The sequence below is a fragment of the Cherax quadricarinatus genome, chromosome 10 (genome assembly GCF_038502225.1).
Source record: "Cherax quadricarinatus isolate ZL_2023a chromosome 10, ASM3850222v1, whole genome shotgun sequence".
NCBI classification, from domain to species: Eukaryota; Metazoa; Arthropoda; class Malacostraca; order Decapoda; family Parastacidae; genus Cherax; species Cherax quadricarinatus.
This window is the reverse complement of record NC_091301.1, coordinates 10557611-10577434: the sequence shown is the minus strand read 5'-3', so window position 1 is coordinate 10577434 and position 19824 is coordinate 10557611. Positions and strand designations below refer to the sequence as shown.

Sequence of the window (19824 nt, the reverse complement as noted above, 5' to 3'; positions counted from 1 at the left end):
TATCTTCAACCTTCTACTGTAGTCGTCTTCCAGCGCTCTTCTCACGCACTTATTACCTTCCAATGCTCGTGTCACGTGATGCTGTGCCTTCCAGTAATAAAGTCACATAATGTGAGGGAGGTCACAGTATTCTGAAGTCACATGATATTCAGATGTAACCTGTTGGTTATTCCTTACCAAGGTTAGCTGCTACGTGGGCTGGAGATAAGGTAGATGATGTTGGGGGTTGAGAGTGTGGTTGGTGAGTATTCAGTGAGCGAGAGTGAAGCTTACTGTTCCAGAAGTTGAGGCGCCGGGGTGACACACGCACACATACCTCCTCTAGTCTACTTGTTCCTTCAATCCACTTCCTAATGGCTGCTCTAGGTCGCACCATCAACTTCTCTAACGGGAAGTCAATCCCGATACTTGGTCTAGGGACGTGGAAAGTAAGTCCTCAGTTTGTTTCTCAAAGACTATGCATATTATATATATATATATATATATATATATATATATATATATATATATATATATATATATATATACATATATATATATATGCAAAACAACCACTATGAAAGAGTAGTGAAATTCCAAGCGCATTCGTGACTACTCACATTGTCAAGGAACAATGTGAGTAGTCACGAAAGCGTTTGGAATTTCACTACTCTTTCATAGTGGTTGTTTTGCATATTTTAAAATCACTGTTTACTGTGATCTTATTGCATATATATGTATATATATATATATATATATATATATATATATACATATATATAATATATATATATACATATATATAATTATAGGTAGTAGGTTGGTAGACAGCAACCGCCCAGGGAGGTACTACCGTCCTGCCAAGTGAGTGTAAAACGAAAGCCTGTAATTGTTTTACATGATGGTAGGATTGCTGGTGTCCTTTTTTCTGTCTCATGAACATGCAAGATTTCAGGTACGTCTTGCTACTTCTACTTACACTTAGGTCACACTACACATACATGTACAAGCACATATATGCACACCCCTCTGGGTTTTCTTCTATTTTCTTTCTAGTTCTTATTCTTGTTTATTTCCTCTTATCTCCATGGGGAAGTGGAACAGAATTCTTCCTCCGTAAGCCATGCGTGTTGTAAGAGGCGACTAAAATGCCGGGAGCAAGGGGCTAGTAACCTCTTCTCCTGTATATATTACTAAATGTAAAAGGAGAAACTTTCGTTTTTCCTTTTGGGCCACCCCGCCTCGGTGGGATACGGCTGGTGTGTTGAAAGAAGAAAGAAATATATATTTTTTTTTTTTGAAAAAGTCGGCCGTCTCCCACCGAGGCAGGGTGACCCAAAAAAGAAAGAAAACAATTTTCTTCTTATTCTTTTTAGTAATCTTTACAGGAAAAGGGGTTACTAGCCCATTGTTCCCGGCATTTTAGTTGACTTTTACAACACGCATGGCTTACGGAGGAAAGATTCTTATTCCACTTCCCCATGGATATAAAAGGAAAAGTAATAAGACCAAGAACTATTAAGATAAAATCAAAGAAAACTCAGATGAGTGTGTATAAATAAATGTGTACATGTATGTGTAGTGTGACCTAAGTGTAAGTAGAAGTAGCAAGACATGCCTGTAATCTTGCATATTTATGAGACAGACAAAAGACATCAGCAATCCTACCATCATGTAAAACAATCACAGGCTTTCGTTTTACACTCACTTGGCAGGACGGTAGTACCTCCCTGGATGGTTGCTGTCTACCAACCTACTACCTACCATATATATATATATAAATATATATATATATAATATATATATATATATATATATATATATATATATATATATATATATATATATATGTGTGTGTGTGTGTGTGTGTGTATGTGTGTGTGTACTCACCTAATTGTAGTTGCAAGGGTCGAGGCTCAGCTCTTGGCCCTGCCTCTTCATTGATCACTACTAGGTCCTCTCTCTCCCTGCTCCACGAGCTTTATCATACCTCGTCTTAAAGCTATGTATGGTACCTGCCTCCACTACATCGCTCGCCAGACTGTTCCACTTCCTGACCACTCTATAGCTGATAAACTGCTTCCTAACATCCATGTGACTCATCTGAGTCTTCAGCTTCCAAGAGTGACCCCTTGTTTCTGTGTCCCCTCTCTGGAACATCCTGTCTCTGTCCACCTTGTCTATTCCACGCAGTATTTTGTATGTCGTTATCATGCCTCCCCTATCCCTCCAGTGTCGTCAGGCCGATTTCCCTCAACCTTTCTTCATAGGACATTCCCCTTTGCTCTGGAACTAACCTTGTTGCAAACCTTTGCACTTTCTCTAATTTCTTAACGTGCTTGACACGGTGCAGGTTCCAAACTGGTGTTGCATACTCCAGTGTGGACCTGACGTACACGGAGTACAGTGTCTTGAAAGATTCTTTACTTAGGTATCAGAATGCTAATCTCAGGTTTGCCAGGCGCCCATATGCTGCAGCAGTTATCTGGTTGACGTGTGCTTCCGGAGACGTGTTCGGTGTTATAATCACGCCAAGATCTTTCTCCTTTAACGAGGTTTGCAGTCGTTGGCCACCTAGCCTATACTCCGTCTGCGGTCTTCTTTGCCCTTCTCCAATCTTCATGACTTTGCATTTGGAAGGGTTGAATTCGAGAAGCCAGTGGCTGGACCACGTGTCCAGCCTGTGTGTACTCACCTATTTGTACTCACCTATTTGTGGTTGCAGGTGTCGAGTCACAGCTCCTGGCCCCGCCTCTTCGCTGATTGCTACTAGGTCCTCTCTCTCCCTGCCCCATGAGCTCTATCATACCTCGCCTTAAAACTATGTATGGTTCCTGCCTCCACTACATCCCTTTCTAGGCTATTCCATGGCCTGACTACTCTATGACTGAAGAAATACTTCCTAACATCCCTTTGATTCATCTGAGTCTTCAACTTCCAATTGTGACCTCTTGTGTCTGTGTCCCATCTCTGGAACATCCCGTCTTTGTCCACCTTGTCTATTCCGCGCAGTATTTTATATGTCGTTATCATGTCTCCCCTGACCTCCTGTCCTCCAGTGTCGTCAGGCCGATTTCCCTCAACCTTTCTTCGTAGGACAATCCCCGTAGCTCTGGGACTAGTCTTGTTGCAAACCTTTGCACTTTCTCTAATTTCTTGACGTGCTTGACTAGGTGTGGATTCCAAACTGGTGCTGCATACTCCAGTATGGGCCTGACGTAGATGGTATACAGAGTCTTAAACGAATCCTTACTGAGGTATCGGAACGCTATCCGTAGGTTTGCCAGGCGCCCGTATGCTGCAGCAGTTATCTGATTGATGTGTGCCTCAGGAGATATGCTCGGTGTTATACTCACCCCCAGATCTTTTTCCTTGAGTGAGGTTTGCAGTCTTTGGCCATCTAAACTATATTGTGTCTGCGGTCTTCTTTGCCCTTCCCCAATCTTCATGACTTTGCATTTGGCAGGGTTAAATTCAAGGAGCCAGTTGCTGGACCAGGCTTGTAGCCTGTCCAGGTCTCTTTGTAGTCCTGCCTGATCCTCGTCCGATTTGATTCTTCTCATTAACTTCGCATCATCTGCAAACAAGGACACTTCTGAGTCTATCCCTTCCGTTATGTCGTTCACATATACCAAGAACAGAACAGGTCCTAGGACTGACCCCTGTGGAACCCCGCTTGTCACAGGCGCCCACTCTGACACCTCGTCGCGTACCATGACTCGTTGTTGCCTCCCTGTCAGATATTCTCTGATCCATTGCAGTGCCTTTCCTGTTATGTGTGCCTGATCCTCTAGCTTTTGCAGTAACCTCTTGTGAGGAACTGTGTCGAAGGCCTTCTTGCAGTCCAAAAATATGCAGTCGATCCACCCCTCTCTCTCTTGTCTTACTTCTGTCACCTTGTCATAAAACTCTAGTAGGTTTGTGACACAGGATTTTCCTTCCCTGAAACCGTGCTGGTTGTCAATTATACCCTTGTTTCTTTCCAGGTGCCCCACCACTCTCCTCCTGATGATCTTCTCCATGACCTTGCATACTATACACGTTAGTGATACAGGTCTGTAGTTTAGTGCCTCATGTCTGTCTCCCTTTTTAAAAATTGGGACTACATTTGCCATTTTCCATACCTCAGGGAGTTGCCCAGTTTCAAATGATGTGTTGAAGATCTTTGTTAATGGCTCACACAATATCTCTGCTCCCTCTTTAAGGACCCATGGAGAGATGTTGTCTGGTCCCACCGCCTTTGAGGTGTCAAGTTCGCATAGCAGCTTCTTCACCTCCTCCTTGGTTATATGTACCTCATCCAGCACTTGCTGGTGTGCCCCCCAGTTCTGATTTCTTGGAGTCCTACTGGTTTCCACTGTAAATACCTCTTTAAATCTTGTGTTGAGCTCCTGACAAACCTCTCGGTCGTTTCTTGTGAATTCCCCATCACCCTTCCTCAGTCTGATTACCTGGTCCTTGACTGTTGTTTTCCTCCTGATGTGGCTGTACAACAGCTTTGGGTCAGTCTTTACTTTTGATGCTATGTCATTTTCATATTGTCTCTGAGCCTCCCTTCTTATCTGTGCATATTCGTTTCTGGCTCTTCGGCTGATTTCTTTATTTTCCTGAGTTCTCTGTCTTCTGTACCTTTTCCATTCTCTAGTACACCTAGTTTTTGCCTCCCTACACCTTTGGGTGAACCAAGGACTCGTTCTGTTCTTCCCCCCATTATTTCTGTTTCCCTTGGGAACAAACCTCTCCTCTGCCTCCTTGCATTTTGTTGCTACATAGTCCATCATTTCTTGTACTGGTTTTCCTGTCAGTTCCCTCTCCCACTGAATATCTTGAAGGAAGTTCCTCATGCCTGAGTAGTTCCCCCTTTTGTAGTTTGGTTTTTCCCAGCCTATTCCTGCTACTCTCTCCACTTGGAGCTCAACTATGCAGTCGAAGCACAGAACCACATGATCACTAGCTCCCAGGGGCCTTTCATACATGATACCCTCGATGTCCGAACTACTCATGGTGAATACAAGGTCCAGCCTTGCTGGTTCATCCTCTCCTCTCTCTCTGGTAGTGTCTCTAACATGTTGATGCATGAGGTTTTCCAGTACCACATCCATCATCTTGGCTCTCCATGTTTCGGGACCCCCATGGGGCTCCAGGTTTTCCCAGTCAATCTCCTTGTGATTGAAATCACCCATAACTAGTAACTTTGCTCCCCCCATGTGTGCTCTCCTGGCCACCTCGGCTAGTGTGTCGATCATTGCTCTGTTGCTCACATCGTATTCTTCTCTTGGCCTCCTGCAGTTCTGTGGTGGGTTGTACATTACTATAGTAATGTGCCAGCCAGTCCTTCCATTTTCTCAAAACCCCACTGGTTTTTAATGAGCAGTGCAACTCCTCCTCCCCCTCTCCTCCCTCTGTCTTTCCTGAGGATTTGATATCCGGATGGAAAGATTGAATCTGTTATTATTCTGGTGAGTTTTGTTTCTGTGAGTGCTATTATGTCTGGAGATGTCTCTTTGATTCTTTCGCGCCACTCCTCATACTTGTTTGTTATTCCATCTGCATTTGTATACCCCACCTTCAACTTCTTTTCTAAGACTGTGGTCTGGGAGGTATATTGGGGTTGGGGAAGTGGGAGATCTGGTAAGGAACTATGGGTTGTTGCTGTGGGGGTGGAGTTTGTAATGTAGTGGGTGGGGGCATTGGATGTGGCATGAGTGTTTTGATTTAGAGTGTTTGGTTGCACTGGGGTTGACCTGGTTGGGAGGCTTCTATAGGAAGTTGTGAGGGAGGCTGTATTTGATCTTCTTCCTGGGTCTGGGATCTCCTGTCTGTCTTCTCCATCCCCTCTCTTTCCTCCTTTCGCCTTTGTACCATCTCTCTCAGTTTCTGCCTTTCTTCTTGTGTTCTGTCGCGGTCGAGATACACCTTCCTGTATGCAGGCATGTCCCTTAATCGTGCTTTCTCCTGCAGGATCCTGGTCCGAGTCGCTTCTGCCTTGAAGGTCACTCTCACTGGCCGGGTTCTTTTTTTTACAAACCCCAATATTCTCCGAAAATTTTCCAGCTGGGTCATGTCGTCTTCTCCTATTGCTTTCATGATGCTTTCAATTGCTTTTTTTCCCCTTGTCTTGTGTGTGTGTGTGTGTGTGTGTGTGTGTGTGTGTGTGTGTGTGTGTGTGTACTCACCTAGTTGTACTCACCTAGTTGAGGTTGCGGGGGTCGAGTCCGAGCTCCTGGCCCCGCCTCTTCACTGATCGCTACTAGGTCACTCTCCCTGAGCCGTGAGCTTTATCATACCTCTGCTTAAAGCTATGTATGGATCCTGCCTCCACTACATTGCTTCCCAAACTATTCCACTTACTGACTACTCTGTGGCTGAAGAAATACTTCCTAACATCCCTGTGATTCATCTGTGTCTTCAGCTTCCAACTGTGTCCCCTTGTTACTGTGTCCAATCTCTGGAACATCCTGTCTTTGTCCACCTTGTCAATTCCTCTCAGTATTTTGTATGTCGTTATCATGTCCCCCCTATCTCTCCTGTCCTCCAGTGTCGTCAGGTTGATTTCCCTTAACCTCTCCTCGTAGGACATACCTCTTAGCTCTGGGACTAGTCTTGTTGCAAACCTTTGCACTTTCTCTAGTTTCTTTACGTGCTTGGCTAGGTGTGGGTTCCAAACTGGTGCCGCATACTCCAATATGGGCCTAACGTATACGGTGTACAGGGTCCTGAACGATTCCTTATTAAGATGTCGGAATGCTGTTCTGAGGTTTGCTAGGCGCCCATATGCTGCAGCAGTTATTTGGTTGATGTGCGCATCAGGAGATGTGCCTGGTGTTATACTCACCCCAAGATCTTTTTCCTTGAGTGAGGTTTGTAGTCTCTGACCCCCTAGACTGTACTCCGTCTGCGGCCTTCTTTGCCCTTCCCCAATCTTCATGACTTTGCACTTGGTGGGATTGAACTCCAGGAGCCAATTGCTGGACCAGGTCTGCAGCCTGTCCAGATCCCTTTGTAGTTCTGCCTGGTCTTCGATCGAGTGTATTCTTCTCATCAACTTCACGTCATCTGCAAACAGGGACACCTCAGAGTCTATTCCTTCCGTCATGTCGTTCACAAATACCAGAAACAGCACTGGTCCTAGGACTGACCCCTGCGGGACCCCGCTGGTCACAGGTGCCCACTCTGACACCTCGCCACGTACCATGACTCGCTGCTGTCTTCCTGACAAGTATTCCCTGATCCATTGTTATCCCTGCTTGGTCCTCCAGTTTTTGCACCAATCTCTTGTGTGGAACTGTGTCAAACGCCTTCTTGCAGTCCAAGAAAATGCAATCCACCCACCCCTCTCTCTCTTGTCTTACTGCTGTCACCATGTCATAGAACTCCAGTAGGTTTGTGACACAGGATTTCCCGTCCCTGAAACCATGCTGGCTGCTGTTGATGAGATCATTCCTTTCTAGGTGTTCCACCACTCTTCTCCTGATAATCTTCTCCATGATTTTGCATACTATACATGCCAGTGACACTGGTCTGTAGTTTAATGCTTCATGTCTGTCTCCTTTTTTAAAGATTGGGACTACATTTGCTGTCTTCCATGCCTCAGGCAATCTCACTGTTTCGATAGATGTATTGAATATTGTTGTTAGGGGTACACATAGCGCCTCTGCTCCCTCTCTCAATACCCATGGGGAGATGTTATCTGGCCCCATTGCCTTTGAGGTATCTAGCTCACTCAGAAGCCTCTTCACTTCTTCCTCGGTTGTGTGCACTGTGTCCAGCACTTGGTGGTGTGCCCCACCTCTCCGTCTTTCTGGAGTCCCTTCTGTCTCCTCTGTGAACACTTCTTTGAATCTCTTGTTGAGTTCTTCACATACTTCACGGTCATTTCCTGTTGTCTCTCCTCCTTCCTTCCTTAGCCTGATTACCTGGTCCTTGACTGTTGTTTTCCTCCTGATGTGGCTGTACAACAGTTTCGGGTCAGATTTGTGTGTGTGTATGTGTGTGTGTGTGTGTGTGTGAACTCACCTATTTGTACTCACTACTAGGCCCATCTCTCCCTGCTCCATGAGCTTTATCATACGTATCTCTTCTTAAACCTAAGCATGGATCCTGCCTCCAGACTGGTGCTACATACTCCAATAAGGGCCTGACGTATACGGTGTAATGTCTTGAATGACTCCTTACTCAGGTGTTGAAATGCTATTCTTAGGTTTGCCAGGCGCCCACATGCTGCAGCAGGTATTTGGTTGATGTTCGCCTCAGGAGATGTGTTCGGTATGATACTCGCCTCAAGAGCCTTTTCCTTGACTGAGGTTTGCAGCATTTGGTCTCCTAGCCTGCGGTCTCCTCTGACCTTCCCCAATCTTCATGACTTTACACTTGGTGGGGTTAAACTCCAGCAGCCAGTTTCTGGACAGGCTTGCAGCCTGTCCAGATCCCTTTCTAGTTCTACCCGATCCTCATCCGTTTGAATTCTCCTCATTAGCTTCACATCAATGTGTGTGTGTGTCCATATTTTCCAGTAAATATAAAATAATGTTGACCATGCTACAATATTAACACTAAATATAAAATAGAGAAATATTTAATATATCTAAGTGACGTAATTTTTAAAGAGCATGAATATTAGCGTGATTTACATGCGTGAGGTAATGTGATAAATATCCACTTAAGGTTACGCAATGGGTGATGGAGTTTTCTCGTCAGGAAACAAGTGTGTCCTAATCCAATTAGCTAGTCATCATATGGTAATCCGTTAACTGGAGCTTTTGATTCTTTGATTGAGACCTTCCGCTGGCTTTTCCATCCGCCACGTAAAAATCTAAAGATCACATTATATTCGATTTTCTTCTCACTTAAGTTTGGGAAGAGGATGGCAATTATTTTCTCTGATGTAGCACATCACCAGCTCTGCCTAATAAAATATATTTATCTGGATTAGTTTAAATTAAATTGCGCGTGTTATAATAAGGTTAGGTAAGTTTTCTACGGTTCTTTTGATACAAAATCATTAATTTTTACATTAACATAGGTCAAAAAATATATTTTTAAATGTATAAGAGAAAATTATATATATATATATATATATATATATATATATATATATATATATATATATATATATATATATATATATATATATATATATATAAAATATAGGGAAGTACCACCTCTGTAGCTGGAATGGGGTATATATATATATATATAAGTATATATATCTGTAGCTGGAATGAGGTATATATATATATATATATAAATTTTGCTGAAGCAATACTATGAGTATCAAAGAATCCTACTAGTATATGATCCTTTTTTTCAAAACGAATATGCATCAAGGAAAATAGTTAAAACAAAATAAAGTTACTCATCCCCCTGACAAAACTTGCATAGTCCTTATTTAAAATCTCAAACTCTCATAACTAAATTACTCTACAGTCACCAATGTACACTAGCAACCTTCTCTGATCTCCATAGCGTAACCTAGCTGAAAAACATATTTTATAACCCCTAACTAAGAATGTTACTATAATATAAGCAGAAACTCGGCAAAGTAGTTATATATATATATATATATATATATATATATATATATATATATATATATATATATATATATATATATATATATATATATATATATATGTTTTACACGATGGTAGGATTGCTGGTGTCTTTTTTTTTTCTGTCTCATACACATGCAAGATTTCAGGTACGTCTTGCTACTTCTACTTACACTTAGGTCACACTACACATACATGTACAAGCATATATATACACACCCCTTTGGGTTTTCTTCTATTTTCTTTCTAGTTCTTGTTCTTGTTTATTTCATCTTACCTCCATGGGGAAGTGGAACAGAATTCTTCCTCCGTAAGCCATGCGTGTTGTAAGAGGCGACTAAAATCCCGGGAGCAAGGGGCTAGTAACCTCTTCTCCTGTATATATTACTAAATGCAAAAGGAGAAACTTTCGTTTTTCCTTTTGGGCCACCCTGCCTCGGTGGGATACTGCCGGTGTGTTGAAAGAAAGAAAGATATATATATATATATATATATATATATATATATATATATATATATATATATATATATATATATGCAATAAGATCACAGTAAACAGGTGATTTCAAAATATGCAAAACAACCACTCTGAAAGAATAGAGAAATTCCAAGCGCTTTCGTGACTACTCACATTATCAAGGAACTAGTTCCTTGATAATGTGAGTAGTCACGAAAGCGCTTGGAATTTCTCTATTCTTTCAGAGTGGTTGTTTTGCATATATATTATATATATATATATATATATTATATATATATATATATATATATATATATATATATATATATATATATATATATATATATATATTAATCTCAGATGCTTTCAATATCAATTACAACTACTTGTATGCTTCATATTTTATTAATAATATAATAAATAATCCTATATTCTAAGGTATATTACAGTGGGCATCAGTCACCGGAAAATCCAAGTTCCGATTGGCTCACTGTCATCACAGAAAATGTCTGCTCACACATACACTATATGTAGACCAAACATTACAAACTTTCTTGAATGACGAGTTTTTAGATTTGGAAATGCCTTCAAACTGGGAATCATCATTGGCTTGAATTTCTCCGGAGACAATGAATAATATTGCAGGAAAATATGAATTATACAAATAGTTAATGTTATTATTAGTTTTTCAAGGGATGAGTCGGGAGCTAGCTGAAGGCCTCTGTCGTATGACCAAAATCTCCAGTGTCGGGTCAACATGAGACTTACAACCACATCACAAAGCATTTGTCCTCTTTACTGGCGAATCTTACCTAACCTAACATCTCTATTTAATAACGAAATTTTATAAGCCTTTGGCATTTTTCAATGTTATTTTTTTCTTTATCTGCTTATGCAGTGTTTTTAATTAGTAATGATATATGAGTATCTAAAGAATTATATTTTCGTGCTTTCTATTAAAAATAAATATATATTTTGTAAGACACTGATCGTCTCCGACCAGAAGTGTGCAGACATCACCATTCCTCACTCTTGAATCTTTTCATAAATGTTACTTTACTCATAGTCCATCACGTTAACCATAAAGACCCTTGTTTTCACTCCGTTCTGTCAAGTTTATACCAGACTGCTAGATGTTCAATCATCAAGAGCTCAAAACCTTTTTGGGACGATCCCCACTATTCCAGATTTATACAGCTTCATAATAAATACATAAATGGTAATAAAATTTACTTTCAGTCGTGTTTAGATGAAGCAGTTCATCTCACATGCAGTGAAAATCAAACACGGAGTGGAAAGTATGTGTATATGTATTTTTGATTAAGTTACGCTGAGAGTTAATGTATGGGACAGTCTAAGCCAGGAGAGGTGACGGCAGCGGTGAAAGACGCCGTCACAGCTGGCTACCGTCACATTGACTGTGCTCACGTGTACCGCAATGAACCTGAAGTGGGAGTTGCCATCGCTGCTGTCATCAAGGACGGTACCGTCACCAGGGATGAACTCTTCATCACCAGCAAGGTATGATCATCACTTAACAACTAGTGACAACATTATATCCACAGGGAAGCCAGCAAACCAGGTTAACAGCGACTGGGGAATGAGAGGTAGTCAGGTTTGATCAGAGGAAAATTATAGCTCTAATTCCGTGGATCAAGGCATTAAAACACCTCATGTCGAAGGGATTTAACTGGTAAGGTAATGACGAAAGTATGAACGATAGTGTAAATATGGAAAAAAATTAACCCATAAAATTATGAGTCTTGCTTGTAGCACTCGTCAAGGTGCCTGGATGCTACAAGTGGAAATATTCGAGTTAATATTTATTAATAACTCTGAACCATTCATCTACAATTAATAACTCTCATGGAGACAGAAAATGAAAAAAAAAAAAAGAATCTGGAGGACGCCAGCAGGGGGGTAGGAATATATAGTTTGTCTCAATGTGGGTTATTATTGAGCACTGACAAGTGTTAATTACACTTATTCATCCTAGCTGAAACTGACTTAAAAGTGTGATTCACTTCTACGAAAAATATTCATTCTCTCCAAAGTAATTTCGAGTCTGCCTATAAATAGGAGGTCATTATCTGGAGATAATGGTTATCTACACTGGTGAACGTCACAGGTACCGGTGTTTCAGAGTACCTACTTGAAGTTTGTCAGAGTATCTGGCGTCGATGTTTTTTCTTTATACAGCAATAACACGAGGAAAAAGATGCGACTTGAGGGAAAAGGAAGCAACCGCATTCACATGGGATACCTTTATTAAAAAGTTTTCGGACCATGGGCCTTAATCACTTCAAATACACGTGACTGAAGGGATGAAGGTCCAAGGACCGAAAAGTTTACCATAAAGGTGTTCCACGTGAATTCATTCGATACAGTTTTCCTTAATTATCGGTAGTCATTTGCCGTCATACTACATAGGCAGAAGTTACAGAATTCAAATTTTCAGTTATAAAACTCTGTATATATTTAGGAAACATTAGTGCTCAAGGTTACAGTAAAACTCCTGAGCCCGGCTCTAGGTTAATCATAAACTCCTGAGCCCGGCTCTAGGTTAATCATAAACTCCTGAGCCCGGCTCTAGGTTAATCATAAACTCCTGAGCCCGGCTCTAGGTTAATCATACTTCAACACTTATTGTATAGGTACGTCCTGTTTTCATGAAACCATTTTATCTTCTTATAGTTACAAAATTACAACTGCCTAACTAATCTATTTCCAGGGATCACAGAAGGCTTATGTTAGTTATACTTCCAAAATCTTTATTTCCCTTCATATTATGACACACGTGTGTGATTTACTGTAATGTGATACTGTACACTGAAATATCTAATTTCAGATGTTAATTAAAGGTTTTCTTTGGGCCAGCTGTGGAATACTTGCCACTCGAGGTCATCTGTGCTGCCAGCCCTCAAGACCACCCTGACAAACCTTGGCCTCGACTACCTTGACCTCTACCTCATACACAGGCCCACGGGTTTCAAGGTCAGTGCCTTGCTAAGCTATTTATCTCACCTACCTCAACCTCTTCACACGCTTGCCTAGGGGTTTCAAGGTCAGTGCTGATATAAACAAAAGTATTGACGTAAGTACCCGTCTTAAAAATACTTATTATTGGGCGAACTAGTCAAAGCTCTCAATAAATTACAAAAATATTAAAATTATCTACGGATAAGAATATAACTGACAATGATAAGGGCTGCACTGTAACATACGTAACGAAAAATGTGAAGTTACTGTCTTGCCAGATAAGGCTTGCATTATTCAGTACCTGACTGTAACGTCTCTCAGTGATAACAGTTATCGGGAGTCTCGTGTGCTTGATAGAATTGCATTGTATCTTATATTTTTTAGCCATATAGGAAGTTTCTCGCTAGGTTGACACAAAGCAGAAAATACATGCACTGTCGCTCATTCCCTAGCGGTCTTTCCGAAAGTGTGGACATTACAATGCATCTCGTTGATACATTCAAACACCACATCTCATTCTTACCTACTCTAACCCTCTACAACATTTAACAACTTGATGTTTTTTAAAGCTTCACTCAGTAGTTCCTCGGTCATTGAACATCTAAAACCCTCTAGCTCACTCCTACACCCCTTCAATGTATTTTAAAACCTTTCATCTCACTCCCAATCTCCTCAAACGCAGTCTCAAAGGAAACTTTTATGGGAGTATTTGATGTTAACACTTTTATTTTCTTTCTGACTTGGATTATTTTACTTAGTGTGATGCATTTATTTGTTAAGCATGTTCGCTCGAGTAGTTTTTATTTATGTTAGATAATTTTACTCCGGGAGTTCTTCTGTTGGTTCGTATTTAGCGTTAGATACCATTATAGCTGTGTAATCTCACAGGTCTCAGTACCATTAATTAAGTCTCGCATCTCCTTTCAACCCGCAGGAAGGAGGCGATCTCTTCCCAGCTGACTCGACTGGGAAGAGACTCTACAGTGACGTTGATTACGTGGAAACCTGGGAAGCAATGGAGGAGTGTGTGAAGTTGGGCCTCACCAGGTCCATCGGGGTCTCCAACTTCAACAAGAAACAACTGGAACGTGTTCTTAAGGTGGCCAAGGTCCCCATTGCTAACAATCAGGTGGGTGATGGTGGGGCTGGAAAATTCATTGTGACCAAAGATTAACTACAACAGTATATGTCACTGTGACGCTTTTCAGGCACAGTCTGTGATCTGATTATCCAAATCAGTCGAGTGTAAATTCATTGATTTAATAACTCCACGAACATATCAAAATTAAGACTTTTTTTGTTTAATAATGGTAATTAAATTTAGACCGACTTAAGACACATTTAGTATAATTAAACCACTCTATATATATACGAACAGGAAAAAAATAAATCACGGAACGAGTGGGGTTTGAACCCATGGCGAACGTCCTATTACGATTTCGTGAGTCAGATAAAAAATATTGGAAGGGCAGTTCAACTCGCTTGACCGACTGTGTAAACACAGCAGTATGTTAGAGAACCGACTCTTACAAATGTTTGAGGTAGTGACAAGATTTTGTCATCTTTCTAGTACAAAACATTTCCCACCAACACGGAATATATTAGATATCGAAATACGGAATGATTCAATTAACAAAATATTTTCTATTCTAGATCGAAATACACCCCTATCTGCCTCAGAATAAAATGATTGAATTTTGCAAGAGTAAAAACATCACTGTTACAGCCTACAGTCCTCTTGGGTCTCCAGACAGGTGAGTACTAACTGTGGAGGTGGGTAAGGACTCTTGACTCATTGTTGTGTCACTCGTTGTTGGGAAACAGCGCCATCTATGGTAACACTGTGGAAAGGCGAGTACCCCTCCCCCCCTTATCTAGCCTGAGGGACTGACCTCCAAATTACCTCTCCATTTTCACTCTCGTGTTATATTCGCCTTTATTCAGCAGAAGCTTTCTGTGAATATGGAACGCCAATAAAGATACCCAAGTGCTGCACATGTATGTTACTTATTAATACTGTGCTAGTTTCCACTGTAACAGTAAACAGAACCACTATGCGCATAAAACCTCTTCCTGTATGACCTCCAGGGATGAACAGCTGCCTATGGGCAAAACAAATTGGCCTTAATCAAAATATTGAAACTAAATCCAGGCTAGGGCCGGACTCTCTCGTAAACTGAATGAAAAGCGTTGAGGATGTAGCCTATATGAATTATACACGCAATGGATGATCATAAAAAAAGGTTGAATGAAGGCTAATTTTAAAGAGAAAGCATATACTGAAGCAAATATTTACACCCCCAAAAATACCTCACTGCACATCATCAATACATATGGTGTCCTGCAACATCTGCTATAAAAAGCATTACACAAAAACTAAACGAAACTAGAGTCTTGTAATAGGCGAGCATGAAATAAACAAAACACATGTTGACCGGTCCACCCTACATCTGCTGGTCACACACCTTTCTCACTCTCCTGCTCTACACCCACAATAAAGCCAGGCGAGATGCACGTCATAACATATTTTTTTTTATCCCAAATTAACCACTGTACATCAACAACCGTGAATAAATCTTTAAATCAGTGGCAGTGGTTTTTCTCTGCCCTTACTCAATATTGAACTAACAATGCAGCCACTGGATCGAAAATATATGCCCACCTGAGTTTAAACAATAAAGATCAGTGGATGATTGAGTCTATTCAACATTGAATTCCCGTGTTACATGCATCATCCCTCTAAGAATCTGCAGGTGTAGGCGAACTCACTTCCCAAGTGAAAAAGGGATATAAAGGGATTCCTTGCAGAGCAGAAACGCCAGCAGTCAGTAAAAAGTTCGAAAATGCCTCTGCCCACTAGAATAATGTATTGATAAACGGTAAAAAAATAATAAAGGCATTTTGATTATGTTTACGTTAACTTTACGTAATTTTGTAGATGGGAGTATATATGAATGACAGATATCAGAGGATTTCGAAGTCCACACCGAGGCTATCTGCTGAGAAGGCCTATTTACTTCTACCTAGATTAAGGACTACCGTGTATTATCTAGGCATATGGATCAAGGATAGAAAAACAGAAAGCTCCCTTCTCTTCACGCAATGCTAACTTTTTCTGTTCCTATTTCTGACACAAACAGACCGTGGGCAAAGCCAGGTGACCCAGTACTGACGGAGGAGCCTAAGGTCAAGACTCTCGCCCAGAAGTACAATAAGTCGCCAGCACAGATTCTCATCCGCTTCCAGGTCAGCTACACAGATGTTATAGTGGTGATTCTATAACAGGTGTTGTCACGGTGATGCTATAACAGGTGTTTTCACGGTGATGCTATAACAGGTGTTTTCACGGTGATGCTATAACAGGTGTTTTCACGGTGATGCTATAACAGATGTTATCACTGTGACAGGTATTTTATAACAAGTGATCTCATAATAATGTGACTAGTGATCTGAATTACAGGGTATTGATCCACCTCTAGAATTACATCTTATATATTCTAAGGACAACCATATGTTATAGAATCATTTCGGGCATGTCATGGTTTATATACACCGAGATGTGTATGTGTATTGAGAATTTATTTGTATTCATATTATAGGGTTTAAAATATTCTGAACATAAGCGTGTATGGGAGTTGTAGTTTTAATTCAGTAAGTTAAACTAGGTAGCAATCTATACCAATGTATTTGCTCAAAATGACAATCTGCAGTTCATCGGCTTGGTTTAACAACAGATGTTACTGGTCTTGAAGTAAGGCGCCTCACACTACCGTCAGTAAACATCATTTTTATTGCTAGGCTGTATGAGGGTTGGCAGGACTGTACAATGTGTATGACTGGGGAAGGAAAGAACAGTGGAGAAAAAGGTTACGGGTAAGAAGAAGAAATGTTAAGTGACCTGTATACTTTGGGTGGGTTTAATGAAGTGACTTGTCATGGTTATGAATAATTTGTAACTAAATAAATACGGATGAAGTGCAGACATTCTACTTTTGCACTTGAATTTTTATTTACATGTAAATTGTATTGAATAAATGTGAGTTTCTTGTTAAATCGATGATATAATATGGAAGAAAATCTTCGCAGGTTGACCGAGGGTTGATTGTGATTCCAAAATCTGTCACCAAGTCTCGCATCGAAGAGAATTTCCAGGTACGATAAAAGGTTTAATTTAGTTTAACCTGTTGGTGGTTGCAGGGAGCGCCTCCCTGTGGCCCGGTTTCAGACCAGGTCTCCTAACACTGTTCTGGTTAACCTGGTTGTTAGTATACGCTGCAAGTATTGCAATGTAGGCCACACCGTGAAGGAAAGACAAAGGTTGCAGAAAATTTTGCTCAGTGTAGAGCCTCATCAAGCCAGCACGACATTACGTCATGTAGAGCCGTGGGCACAACAGCTTGATTGATCACGTTAGGTGAATATGCACCTATCATCAAATTCTAGGTGTCTCCAAAGCTACAGCAATTCATATTACTATTATTATTTTACGTGTTGCAGATCTGGGACTTCCAGTTGTCGCCAGAGGACATAAAACTCTTGGAGAGTCTGGACTGCAATGGACGCGTCTGTGCCGTTGCTGAGTAAGTAGTAATTCGCAAGTGTTATATACCGTATATATTTTTCTCTACATGTGCACAGAGGTGTGTTTATCTCAGCGTATCTACACCTATAAATTGTATAAATGAAGACATATGTTTATGCTCCAGTGAATATTCACCGACATTCATTCCTTCCTTCAGGACCAGTGATCACCCGTACTTTCCATTCCACGATGAGTACTGATCAACCATGAAGCACAAGGCTCAAGCTTGTTCCCCGAGTGTCAGTTATCAGTTATCTTCTGGGTGTCATCGGAGGTCACTTGCGTCTACTTAGTGTAAGAGCGTCACCGAACGATGCTCACGAGCAGGTTCCAGAGATGAGACGAAGGATAAAACAAGCTTAGCCATCGAACACTGAGAGTGACTATAACGATAAACAGAGATTATCGATGGAACGTCTCACGTCAGTGGCATCAGTGCCAGGTAGAATATCGCCATGAGAATAAAGAGAAAATGAAACTGTGCAAATTACTCTACACATATCAAAATAAATTACTACTAATTACCAGTATTCAAGGAAGGTAACATAAAACTGAGTTCCCTCAACAAGGGTGACTTTATGCCAGTGAAAATCTCGTATAAAATATCACATTTTTCTCCATTTGTTTTCCACATGTTCTATGTGACCTCTAAGGTTTAAGTACTTTCCACTGAATATAATAATAATTACAGATCAGAGTCCTGGAGGAGAGTGTAACATGTCAAGTGCTGGAAAACATTACAAGACTTACTGTACTATGGACATTTAGAAAGTGTTAAATTCCTCACAGCATACCAATAAATGTTCAGAAATGGAAGTGTGTGCTTGCTTATCATAAATAAACATACGATAAATTAGCAAGTATTACAGAGGAAGCAAAGGGATGGACGGTCTGTAAATTTCCTGATTATAAGAAACCCCTTGATCCCTTGATACTGTGTCAAACCCCTTGATCCCTTGATACTGTGTCACACCCATTCATCCCTTGATACTGTGTCACACCCCTTGATCCTTTGATACTGTGTCACACCCATTCATCCCTTGATACTGTGTCACACCCCTTGATCCCTTAATACTGTGTCACACCCCTTGATCCCTTGATACTGTGTCACACCCCTTGATCCCTTGATACTGTGTCACACCCCTTGATCCCTTGATACTGTGTCACACCCCTTGATCCCTTGATACTGTGTCACACCCCTTGATCTCTTGATACTGTGTCACACCCATTCATCCCTTGATACTGTGTCACATAGAAGTTTACTTAGCGAATTGGTGAAGCAAACTGGGGTAAAATAAAAAGTGTTGTGATGGATAAAAGCGAATACTTGAACCACAGAAAATAGTCACTACGAGGAATGAATGTTGTGTAGTAGACAGACTCTAGACGAGACCAACGAAGATCACTCAAGTTTTTAAGATTTTTTTCAGATTTTTTTTCCAGTTATGCTCTATTTATAACTTGTTGAAACTCTATAAGGAAAAAACTATTGAGTTTGTGCTGAAGTCCAATTATATACATTTTTATAAAACTGGCAAGATGGCTCTTACGTAGTTCAAATTCAGCACAAAAAAAAAAAAACTTCCAATTTAAGAAACACCATATTATTAAAAATGGTTATAACTATGAGCATAGTTTTTTAAAGGGGTTGACCGGCAAGCCAGCGGAAGGCATAAGTCACCTGCACCTTCCAATTGTTCCAAGACTCTTGACCGAGTTACCATACACCAGTATAGAAAATCTGAAGCCTGCCGGATGAGGCATTCTCGTGTTACGAGAGATACACAATAATAATTGTACAGATCGAAATATTATCATTTACCTCTGCCTGCTTGTACTGGTTCAAAATTTCTCAGTTGGTCCAAATGTTTAACTTCTCTCGCAGCTTCTTGAAGGAAACAGTGAGGAAACTACATTGTTATTTAAGATAATTAATATGCTTAACGAGCGGTCGTCATGACGGGTGTTCAGGTGGTCTTATGAAGCATGTAAATTATGAGTCTCGAAGGATTCTCCTCCTTCAGGATCAGGTGTTCATTAAAGGCTATTACAAAGGTGACGCCAGCAATGTACTAAATGGTGAATGTTTTCACAATGTTAAAACTAAGCGCTTTGTGTGTGCGTGTATATATTTTTTTTTATCACACTGGCCGATTCCCACCAAGGCAGGGTGGCCCGAAAAAGAAAAACTTTCACCATCATTCACTCCATCACTGTCTTGCCAGAAGGGTGCTTTACACTACAGTTTTTAAACTGCAACATGAACACCCCTCCTT

The 19824-nt window shown here is 40.7% G+C and overlaps 1 protein-coding gene across 1 annotated transcript; it reads left to right on the top strand.

The window, feature by feature from the left end:
- The first annotated feature begins 239 nt into the window (after nt 1-239).
- On the top strand, nt 240-18364 carry LOC128687941 (aldo-keto reductase family 1 member B1-like). The gene is made up of 9 exons (XM_053775563.2): nt 240-428; nt 11341-11508; nt 12865-12981; nt 13901-14095; nt 14620-14720; nt 16107-16212; nt 17053-17118; nt 17464-17546; nt 17706-18364. The coding sequence occupies exons 1-9, from the start codon at nt 354-356 to the stop codon at nt 17746-17748; spliced, it is 954 nt and encodes a 317-aa protein (XP_053631538.1). The 5' UTR covers nt 240-353; the 3' UTR covers nt 17749-18364.
- The last annotated feature ends 1460 nt before the right edge of the window (nt 18365-19824 follow it).

Bases quoted from the DNA above. Each gene is read 5' to 3' on its own strand.
- LOC128687941 (XM_053775563.2), top strand. From the start codon at position 354: ATGGCTGCTCTAGGTCGCACCATCAACTTCTCTAACGGGAAGTCAATC. The intron at 12,982-13,900 runs GTCAGTGCCTTG...TTCAACCCGCAG, and splicing joins ACAGGCCCACGGGTTTCAAG to GAAGGAGGCGATCTCTTCCC. The intron at 17,119-17,463 runs GTACGATAAAAG...TACGTGTTGCAG, and splicing joins GCATCGAAGAGAATTTCCAG to ATCTGGGACTTCCAGTTGTC.